This window comes from Diabrotica virgifera, chromosome 1, assembly GCF_917563875.1.
Source record: "Diabrotica virgifera virgifera chromosome 1, PGI_DIABVI_V3a".
In the NCBI taxonomy this organism is placed as follows: domain Eukaryota; kingdom Metazoa; phylum Arthropoda; class Insecta; order Coleoptera; family Chrysomelidae; genus Diabrotica; species Diabrotica virgifera.
In genome coordinates, this window is record NC_065443.1 from 57,645,670 (window position 1) to 57,657,855 (window position 12,186).

Here is a 12,186-nt window from a genome sequence, read left to right on the forward strand (position 1 = left end):
ATTTAGCAAAAGTGTATTCGAATATGTCAAATGTACCCATTATTGGACACCCCTAGTTTCTGGACATATTCAGTTTATAATGATAAAAAAATTCGACTAAATATCGAAATAATATAAAAATAATATTTTACTAACATACAATTAATTAACATGTTGTTTTTATCATCCGTAACTTCACGCATATGCTCTTAAATAGACAAATCTTTGATCTTTAATAACTCAAAAAGTATTGATTTATTTTAAGAGGAAACAGTAGCGATCAACAGGTAGCGAAAACGCGTTCCAATATTGCGGCTGTAATTTTGAATATTTTTTCGAGATATTTGGCACGCGTATTGGTAATATAATAAAGAATGGCGGTACAGAGCCCAATTTGAAAAATATATTAATATGTGGAAATTACTCTGTAATTAAATACAATATTAAAAAAACCAGCCTGTACCGCCATTAAGAAGAACAAAAAAATACACTTTCTTCAAATAAACTTTTTTATCCGATGCCTAGATTTTGTGTCATTTTGGAACTACTAAAATTTTTTATTTCATTAGTAGTTCCAAAATGACACAAAATCTAGGCATCGGATAAAAAAGTTTATTTCAAGAAAGTGTATTTTTTTGTTCTTCTTAATGGCGGTACAGGCTCGTTTTTTTAATATTGTATTTAATTACAGAGTAATTTCAACATATTAATATAATTTTCAAATTGGGCTCTGTACCGCCATTCTTTATTATATTACGAATACATGTGCCAAATATTTCAAAAAATATTCCAAATTACAGCCGCAATCTTGGAACGCGTTTTGGCTACCTGTTGATCGCTACTGTATCACCTTAATAACATGATATAACAAATTTTACTTAAAATTTGTCCCTCTATCGATTTGAGGGGTTATTTTTAATAAAATAGTTTTCACCCGCGGGAAGGGGTGGTATTCACCACCAGGGTAAAAGGGCAAGTGGCACCAAATCAGTTTTGTTTCTTGAGGTATGCTCTAACTAGTCACCAATTTTCATGCAAATCGATGGAGGTTTAACAAAATAGGAAGTGAAAACCTTTAATGACTGCACTAACTTTCCCCTTTCATCCCTTATTGCTACTTCCTGTATCCACTGAGGTGTCAGCCTGAAAGGGGTCATAATTGTCAATATACAATGGACACATTTCACAGGAAAAACTCCATATTACTTATGACGATGATTTTTCGGCTCTAGCTCTCCGTCTATATGTATATCTGTCTATTAAAGAAACATGTATTTAAAATGCATTATTTTGTATTCAACTAAGTATACGTATCTGTTTGTTAGTGAAATAAAGTTAACTACATCTATACAGTGTTGAATATGGCTCTGATTTGAATGAATCATATATCGACAGTCTAGTAGCAACACGTGCGTGAGAGTTTTGGCAACACTGATCTCCATAAGCCCAATGTTCTATTCTAAACGTGAAATAAAGTATAATATAAAATAATGCAGACAAAGTAATATTCGTTTTTTCATGTTATTAACTCAGGAACTTTTATTTCCGTTCGTTTTACCAAACACAAAACATCCATTATAAAACACATAGATGTTTTTGAAAAGCATATCTTGAATACGAAACATACTTTTTTGCAGGCAACTTGGATAATAACATGGCCCATATATTTGATATTCCTGTTTACAATTCCTGACTGCGAAGCGAAGAGATTCAAGAAATGGTTTCCGCTAACATTTGTAATGTGCATCGTTTGGATTGGATCGTTGTCCTATGCAGTGGCTTGGATGATAACTATAATAGGTAAACTTAGCCCTAGATGTTTCAAATTTCACCATTGTATACCTTTAATATTATTTTAGCGTAATGATATGTCTAATTGCAGATTCTGTAGCATTTTATGCGCTCGTAGTTATCATTAGAGAGCGGAATATATGCAACACAACATTACCAAAATATGCGCATATACAGGGTGTAACAAAAATACAGGTCATAAATTAAATCACATACTCTGGGACCAAAAATAGTTCGACTCAACCTAACTTACCTTAGCACAAATATGCACACAAAAAAAGTTACAGCCCTTTGAAGTTACACGATAAAAATAGATTTTTTCCGATATATCGAAAACTATTAGAGATTTTTTAATGAAAATGGACACTTGGCATTATTATGGCAGGAACATTTTAAAAATAAATTATAGTTAAATTTGTGCACCCCATAAAAATTTTATGGAGGTTTTGTTCCCTTAAACCCCCCCAAACTTTTTTGTACGTTCCAGTTAAATTCTTATTGTGGTACCATTAATTAAACACAATGTTTTTAAAACTTGTTTGCCTCTTAATATTTTTTCGATAAATCAGTTTTATTCGAGATGCGGCTTCTTTTTTAATATGTTTACATAAACATTTTATGGGGGTTCTGTGCCTTTAAACCCCCCAAATGTTTGCGTACGTTTCAATTAAACTATTATTGCGGTACCATTAGTTAAACAGGATGTTTTTAAAACTTTTTTGCCTCTTAGTATTTTTTCGAATGAGGCAACTTTTATCGAAATGTGGCTTCTTTTGTAATATGGTTCAAAATATACCTCAAAATGTAATTTTTAAAAAAAATTTCATATTATTACCAGGTCTCTACAATCGTACGTAACAGTATAAAAATATGTGGTGGGTTTGCAAAAAGTACTAAGAGGCAAAAAAGTTTTAAAAACATTGTGTTTAACTAATGGTGCCACAATAATAATTTAATTGGAACCTACAAAAAAGTTTGGGGGGGTTTAAGGGAACAAAACGTCATAAAATTTTTATGGGGTGCACAAATTTAACTATAATTTATTTTTAAAATGTTCATGCCATAAGAATGCCACGTGTCTATTTTCATTAAAAAATCTCTGATAGTTTTCGATATATCGGAAAAAATCGATTTTTATCTTGTAACTTCAAAGGGCTGTAACTTTTTTTGTGTGCTCATTTGGACAAAGGTAAGTTAGGTTCAATCGAACTATTTTTGGTCCCAGAATATGTGATTTAATTTATGACCTGTATTTTTGTTACACCCTGTATATGCATTACTTTTACTACAAATATGCAGGTATTTTTTCTAAATTTGTCTAAATATGCAAATGCATATTAAAAATACTCAAAAATAAAACAATATGTTAAATATAAACATTTATGTTTAAAAAATTCAACCTACATTTATGTTTAATACATATTTATTTTTCACATAAAAACAAATGAAATGACACACAAAAACTGATATTAAAATTAAATTAAGAATCTAAATTATAGTTTGAATTTATAATCAAATATTTTTCAAAATTTTCAACTAGCAACTTTTGCCTTCTATCACTAAAAACGTGTTTGGACACAGAAAAAGTTCGTTCTACATCTACTGATATTATAGGACAATATTTTAATTTAGGCAGTAAACTAATTTGACAAGTCGTAAGATCTTCAGAAAAGTTGCCTTCAAAAATACGTACAACTTTCCTCAAACAATCGAAGCCCTCATTTTTTTCTAAAACATTTTTTAATTTATTTCTAATTGTAATCCCCGTATTTCCGGGAATTTTTTGACAATGAGCAGAAAAAGTGTTAAGAAGATTAACCGAATCACTTAATTTTAAATTCCTTTGTTCTAATGACTTTATTAGATCTGGTAAAACACTAAAATTAACTTTTATGAATGTAACTTACGATTTTGGAACAGGCCTTGCAAAATACTTTGTCTCCACTTAGCTTTAACTCGGGAAAACACTTTATCCAAGCACTTTTTTGAATGGTAGACATATTTAAATTTAATATATACCAATCACTTCAAAAACACTAAATTAGATACAACGTTTACTTTAAACAAATGTTGGCCGGAAACTGACAAAATAAATATTAGACCCTTAAAAGCAGGTAGGTACCTACGACTTGCTACGCTAATAAAATAATATTTTTCTGGGAACATCCATAATTGTTAAATTCAGGTAGTAATGGGAAAGTCCAGATAGATAATAATGAGCGATAGATAGATAAATAACGAGCTCGTTCATATCGAAGTTATAAAATTCCAACTAAGAGAGGAAAATTTTAAACTTTTATATAATTTATTTTTAAAATATGCAAAATAAATCGTGTTTAGCTTAAATATGCAATGTTGTGTTTGTTGTCTGAAAATATGCAATATATGCATCTATATGCACTTTGCATATATTCCGCTCTCTAGTTATCATAAACAGATTAACAGATTCCATTAATTTTTTTTATTATTTTAGACTTTTCTTTGGTATTTGTATTTGCACACTTGAGCAAAGGTTTACTCAAACTTCTTTTTTGTACTTATACCGGGTGGAAGAAAAGAAATGTTTTTCTTATGTTAATTTTGAGACACCCTGTAGGGAGTATAAGGTACAAGTGTGAGTATGCATCGCAGTCGTATTGTAGTCTTATATTTTGTGAATATTTTGTTTTTTGAATGTCCCTGATATCTTTAGAAACAAAGAAAATAGACCGTTTTATTACTTAATATTTATTTTAATTAAAACAAAAGTTTGAGACACCTTGTAGGGAGGAAATGGTACAAAGGTGGGTGTACATCTAAATTATGTTTTAGTCTTATATTTTGTGGACATTTTATTTTTTTAGTTTCTCTGATGGGTATTTTTAATAACAAAGAAACTAGACGGTTTTACTCTTTAATATGTGTTTATTTTTATTCAAGTCAAATTTATTCATCACATGCGACATTGTACAAAGTACATGTATGAGACAAGTCAAAGTTTATACAAAAAGTATATAAATTGTAAATACAAAAAGTATATAAAAAAGTATATAAATTAATAAATATGACAACACATACTTAAAAGATATTTTTAGAGTATGGCTCTAGCTCACAAATGTATTGATGTACACACCTCCGAAAGTTTGGCTGATGTAAATTCATGCGTATATCTATTGGCAATTTGTTAAAGAAACTTATGGCTGCATAATGTGTGCTACCTTCCAACAAAACAGAACGATGTTGTGGAAGCATAAAGTGATTGTCTCTGAATCTTGTTGAATAAACATGGTTAAATTGAAATTTATTGAATTCATTAATTTTGCAATGTAAATACATTATACACGAAAATATATACAGACCAGGAATTGTAAGAATATTGTTTTGTCTAAAGATGCCTCTACAAGAATCTCTAAATTTCATTTTATACATTATCCTAAGAGCTCTTTTCTGAAGTACAAATATCTGCTCTAATTCAGAGGTACAACCCCAGACTTCAATGCCATATTTGGCTATTGAGTAAAAATGGGCAAAGTATACTGTTTTTAATATTGATGTATTAAAGAGACGTGAAAAAATTCTCAGTGCATAACATGCGCTACTTAATCTGGATTTCAAATTAGAAATATGGTTTGACCATTTAAAATTACTGTCTAACAGAACCCCCAGCAACTTCGTGCAGTCTGTTTTATCTATTGCTGCTTGTATAGTGGCTTGATGGTTTAATAAATTATTTGACGTAAAAATCATATACTTTGATTTCTCTTCATTCAAAACTAGTTTGTTGGATAAGAAATAACTGTTGATGGAAGGATCTGTGTAGAACTGTATCTGTGTAGTTTTATTTTGCAAATTTTGATCGGATGTTGCTGTGACTAGAATGTTGGTATCATCCGCATAACTGATGATGTTAACTCCACTCAGTGAATTACTTACCAAAGCTATATCATTAATATATACTATAAAAAGTAGAGGACCCAATACACTACCCTGAGGGACACCATAATGGGTATCCAATGTGTTTGATTCGTTTACATGTCCATTAGATGTTATCTTTACTTTTTGTCTTCTATTTTCTAGGTACGAAGTAAACCATTTTAGAACTACACCACGAATACCAATCCCCTCAAGTTTTATTAGCAACAAATTATGATCCAAAGTATCAAAAGCCTTGGACAGATCGAGAAACAAACCACATGCCTTCTCTCGTCTGTCCAAAGCATCCAACACTAAGCTGACGAAATTTGCAAGAGCTGTAGTTGTAGACTTAGAAGATGTAAAACCATGTTGAAAATTATGCAAGATACTATGCTTTTTTAGGAATGCGTTTATTCTACTATAAACAAGAGTTTCAATTATCTTTGAAAACACAGATAAGAGACTTATGGGACGGTAGTTGTTAAGGTCATCTTTATCACCACTTTTGAATAAAGGGATTACAATAGATAGTTTAAACATACTTGGAAATATTCCTTGTTGAAAAGAGGCATTACAAATATCCGTCAGTGGATCTGCTAGAGCGTGAATGTATTGTTTTAATAACTTAGGGGAAATCTGATCAAAACCACAACTGTGTTTGGATCTAAAACTTCCGACTATATTAGTTATTTCCTGTGGGTTAGTTGGATATAAAAACATAGAACAACTATTACGGTTTTTTGATACTGATGTAAACCCACCTATTTTAGTAGGATCCAAAGCGGCAAGTAACGTTGGAGCCATTTCAACAAAATGGTGGTTAAATTTGTCTGCTAAGTTATTATTATTATCACTAGGTACTTTTGAGTTGTTTTGTTTCCCGACTGTTAAGTTTACTAAATGCCAAATACATTTCGTTTTATTTGATGATTCGTTTAACTGTCTCATGAAGTGACTACTTTTTGCTGCGCCATACTCTAAAAATATCTTTTAAGTATGTGTTGTCATATTTATTAATTTATATACTTTTTTATATACTTTTTGTATCTACAATTTATATACTTTTTGTATAAACTTTGACTTGTCTCATACATGTACTTTGTACAATGTCGCATGTGATGAATAAATTTGACTTGACTTGACTTGACTTGACTTTAAACAAGCAAATAGTCAAGCAGAGCTGATTGATTTTGTACGACTGGTTGAGAACGAAAGTCAAATATTTGGTCTGCAATTAAACATATCAAAGACAAAGATCATGGTAGTGGATAGACTACATAACAATCATCCACACATAACCACAATTGATCGGTTTGAGGTTGTGAGTTCATACTTATATCTGGGATCATTAATCACAAACACAGGGTTGGTCACTACAGGAAGGAATAAAACGTAGATATGATCTAGCAAAAGTCGCCACAGCAAAAATGACCACAATATGGAAGGACTGTCAAATTTCAAGAGCGTTAAAGATGAGATGAGAATACTGACCTACGGATGTGAATCTTGGACCCTGAGAAATTCGGAAAGAAAGAAGATAGACGCCACTGAAATGTTCTGTTGGAGAGGAATGCTACGAATTCCTTGGACCGACCATAGAACAAATAATTCAATTTTAAGAGAGCTAAAAGTTAGCCAACGGCTCTCCAGTAAAGTCCATCTCCAACAATTAAAATAATTTGGAGATGTTATGAGAGCAAACACAGAAAACATGGAAAGACTCAATATACAAGGAAAGGTGGAAGGCCGAAGATCACGAGGAAGATCCCCAACAAGATGGATCGATAAAATTACGGGAATATGCAAAAGACCTATGCATGAGTTAAAAGAAATGACCAGAGACACAGATCTTTGGAGACGGACAATACACGACATCACGTCGACCACTACACTCCCTCCGGGGGATCAGGATTGAAGAGAGAGAGATGTGTTTTAACTGACAGCATGCGATACGTGAGGAAGACATGTTTTATCATACAATAAGGTGAAATTATATCCTATATATAGTGCGATGAGCACAAAGTGTTCAAAGAAAGAAAATCTGCACAATGAACCCCTCGTTATTTAAATAGTCTCCACGTAGACACCAAATCCGTACTTACTCTCAAGGAAATCCCACCCCAAAACATCACCGAGCCTCCATTAAACAATATCATCTCTCTTATGTTGTGCTGTGTATACCACTCACTTGGTCGACCAAATAAGGTGTCGACCAGCATTAATTATTAACGTTATGTGCCATTATATTTTGTATTGTTAACTGTTTTGTTTTTTTTTAATTTAGGTTTTTTCAGGTAAAACACGTCATGTTTAACAATAGATCTGTCTATTTTCTTTATTTCTAAAGATAACAGGTATATGCAAGAAACAAAATGTTCACAAAACATAAGACTATAATACGATTTAAATTTGTACCCATACTTATACCTTGTCCTCCCTCAGGGCCGTCTTAACCCAGGGGTGCAAGGGGTGCGAGGACCCGGGCGCCCAGTCCAAGGGGCGCAAGCTGAAAACTTGCTAGGCTCAAACTTGCGGTTTTTGTCCTTAAAAAACTACAAATAACAAAAACATACAAGTGCACTTTCGATATTTTTTACAAAGGTTATTAATGCTTACTACACCTACGATATGGAAATGAAATATGAAACCCATTTAGATTATTCCGACAACAATTTCAAAGAGGTGACGCGTACACTATTTTGACCAATATTGAATGTCGAGTGACAATGAATCACCGTCTTGTAAGATTTGAAAAAATGTTGAGGGAACATAATTATAATTTTTCTTTTATGGAAAGTATATGGTTTGGAGAAACTCCGAAGAAAACTTAAAAAACAACACAATGTTTAAATTTACAAAAAAAAAACTAGCGCTTGGAAGTAGATCTGATATACGTGACGTGGCAGTCCGATAAGTACTTAGCCTACAAAAGAAAAAGGAAAATTTTGGAAAAGTGGCAATTTATTTCTCTACACAGTCTTCTTTTAGCTCGATACACTTGACCCAGCGATGCTCCAACTTCTTTAACCCGTCTGAAAAATACCTTTTCTCGAGGTCTGCAAAATAGGCCTCCGTGGCGGCGATGACCACCTCATTCGACTTAAATTTCTGCCCAGAGTGTCTTTTTCAAGTTCGGAAACAAATAATAGTCCCACGGAGCCAAATCTGGAGAATACGGTGGATGGGGCAACAGTTCGTAGCCCAATTCGACCAATTTTACCTTGGCGACGGCGGAGGTGTGAGCCGGTGCATTGTCATGGTGGAAGAGCACTTTTTTCTTTGCCAAATGGGGTCCTTTTTTCTTCAATTCTGCGTCTAATGGGCCCAATAATTCAGCATAATAGGGCCCTGTGATCGTTTTGCCCTTATCCAAGTAGTCGATGTAGATTACACCTTGTGAATCCCAGAAAATGCTGACGATCACCTTTCCGGCCGATTGGACAGTCTTCGCCTTCTTCGGAGGACGTTCGCTGATGTCCACTCTTTCGACTGTTCCTTGGTTTCTGGTGTACACCAGTGAATCCATGTTTCGTCGACGGTCATGAAACGACGTAAAAACTCCTTTGGATCACACTTAAATAGCGTCAAACACTGTTCTGAAGTGGTCTCACGGTTGCGCTTATTGTCTGAAGTGAGCAAACGCGGCACCCATCACGCCGACAGCTTTCTCATGCCCAAAATTTCATGCAGGATATGACCCACGCTGTCTTTTGAGATGCTTACTGTGTCAGCTATCTCGGGCACCTTTAGTTGGCGGTCTGCCAATACAAGATCGTGGAATTTTGTCACGTTATTCTCCGTGGTAGTTGTTTTCGGGGTACATACGCGTGGATCATCAAAAACCGACGTTTGCCCATGTTGAAACTCATTAAACCAATTTTTGACAGTTGTCATCGATTTGGCTGACATTTTGACATTAGCCGTCTACAAGAAAGCATTAAATGACAGTACACTTCATTTGCGATAGTGGCGCCATCGGGCGGAGAGGCTAAGTACTTATCGGACTGCCCTAGTAGATGGTGAAGATCTATTCCATGAGTTAGAATTGTTACCAATATTTTTTAAAAATATAGACACAACTCCACTCGATATTTTAAGTTATATATTCTAAAATAATTTACTCTCTGTTTTCCCAAATATTTCTACATTCTAAGAATATATTTAACACTTCCAGATAAATAGCTGAATGAGAAAGATCTTTTTCTAAACTTAAATTGATCAAAAACAATTGGCTTTAATAAGTACATACCTATAGAAAAGCAAGTAAAAATAGATATCACCGAAGCAATAAAAATTTTGCCAACTTAAAAGCTAGAAAAGTTGATTTTGATATACTTTAAAAAATATGGTATTGTTTATAAGATTGATCTTTTTTGAATATTGAAACCATGTTTTTTAATATATAAGGTGGGCCAAAGAAAACAGTCCACCTCGATATTTGGCAGTAGTTATTAGATTTTAAGGAAATGCAGAAATATTTCGATTTTTATTTTTATATTGCAATTTTTTGGCATATACTTCATACTGGTGACGTCATCCATATGAGCGTGATGACGTAATCGATCATTTTTTTAATGGGAATAGGGGTCGTGCGTAGCTCATTTGAAAGGGTGTTTAATTCTCTATTCAGCAATATAAACATTAATATCATTATTTATACAGGGTAGCCAAAAAAATTATTTTTTAATTAAATTAATTGACGCAAAAAGAAGAATATAATATGTAATTTATTTAACTCAAAATACATTGTACTGCTGTCAGAAAATAGAAAAAAATGCTTATTTCACAAACATTTCTTTTCGCTTTCCCATCTACCTCTTGGCAGTTTGAACATTTAATTTAAGCTAAAAGCAATGTTTATTTTGACAAATAAATATGATTTTCTATTTTCTGACAGTAATATAATGTGTTTTAAGTTAAATAAATTACATAGATTCTTCTTTTTCTGCCAATTAATTCAATTCAAAACTTATTCTTTGTCCAACTTTGTATAAATAAAAATATTAATGTTTATATTGCTGAATAGAGAATTGAACATCCTTTCAAATGAGCTACCACACACGACCCCTATTCCCATTTAAAAAAAATCATCGATTACGTCATCACGCCCAGATTGATGACGTCACTAGTATGAAATGTATATTAAAAAATTATAATTTAAAAATAAAAATTGACCTGTTTCGGCATTTCCTTAAAATCTAATAACTACTGCCAAATATCGAGGTAGACTGTTTTCTTTGGCCCACACTGTATAAATAAAGAAAGCAAACATAATTAGTTTTAATTTTAGCGTACCTATAACCTATACAGGGTGTCCAGAAACTCTACCGACAAACGAAGACAGGAGATTCTTCAGATAATTTTAAGATAATTTAACCCAATTCACTTAGTCCGAAAATGCTTCCTAAGGGAGCTAGAGCTCTTTGAAGATAGCGTCTTGTAATTAGGTTTTCTTAATTACCTCCAGAACGCTTCTATTTAGAAAAACAAAAATTGGTACGCGTATTTATTTTCATGATATAAATCTAATCCATCCATTGCAAATTTCTAGTACCGATCATAGGCGTCCGTTTTGGGTATGGCAACGGTTATTTTATCGCATAACTTTTTTATCTTTAACTTTTATGCATACCTGACACTGGATTATTAAATGGTGAAGTATTCTAGTACTAAAAGGTACTCTTGATTTAAATCGGTAGGATACACCGTTTTCTAGAAAAATCGATTTTAAAATTTTTGGGTAGGTCAACAGTTATTTTATAGCATAACATTTTTGTCTTGAATTTTTGAGCATTTTTGACACTAGATTATTAAATTATGAGGTATTCGAGTACTAAAAGTTACTCTTACTTTATGTTAGTAAAATACTTCGTTTTTTGTTGAAGTCTTTCAATTTTTTTTTCAAATTTCAAAAACGAAAAACATTAAAATCGATTTTTCTAGAAAACGGTGTGTTCTACGGACTTAAAATAAGAGTACCTTTTAGTACTAGAATAGAATACAAGTTAATAATCCGGTGTCAAAAATGCATAAAAGTTAAGGACAAAAAAGTTATGCGATAAAATACCCGTTGGTCTACCCAAAACGGACGCCTGTGACCGGTACTAGAAATTTGGAATGGATGGAATCGATTCACCTCTGAAAAGTAAATAAGCATACCAATTTTCGTTTTTCTAAATAGAAGCGTTCTGGAGGTATTTAAGATAAACTAATTTCATGACGCCATCTTCAAAGAGCTCTAGCTCCCTTACGAAGCATTTTCGGACTAAGCAAATTGGGTTAAATTGTCTTAAAATTATCTGAGGAATCTTCTGTCTTCGTTTGTCGGTAGAGTTTCTGGACACCCTGTATAATCTTCTGACAAAAGGGGCGCAAAGATGAGTCTTGCACCCCGGCGCCGTGTATGGTTAAGACGGCCCTGTCCTCTCTACAGGATGTTTCAAACTTGACATAGGAAAAACATGTATTTTCTTTCACCCGGTTCAAAAAGTTCAAGTAGTTCAAAAAAGAAATTTGAGTAAA

General features: G+C 32.9%; 1 protein-coding gene across 1 annotated transcript in view; it reads left to right on the forward strand.

Moving 5' to 3' along the window:
* The window catches only part of LOC114328761 (sodium/potassium/calcium exchanger 4), a 175,860-nt gene that overhangs the window by 148,025 nt on the left and 15,649 nt on the right, over positions 1–12,186 (forward strand). Inside the window, exon 7 of the mRNA XM_028277722.2 lies at positions 1,617–1,779. Coding sequence (XP_028133523.1) covers positions 1,617–1,779 — 163 coding nt within the window. The remainder of the gene's footprint in view (positions 1–1,616; positions 1,780–12,186) is intronic.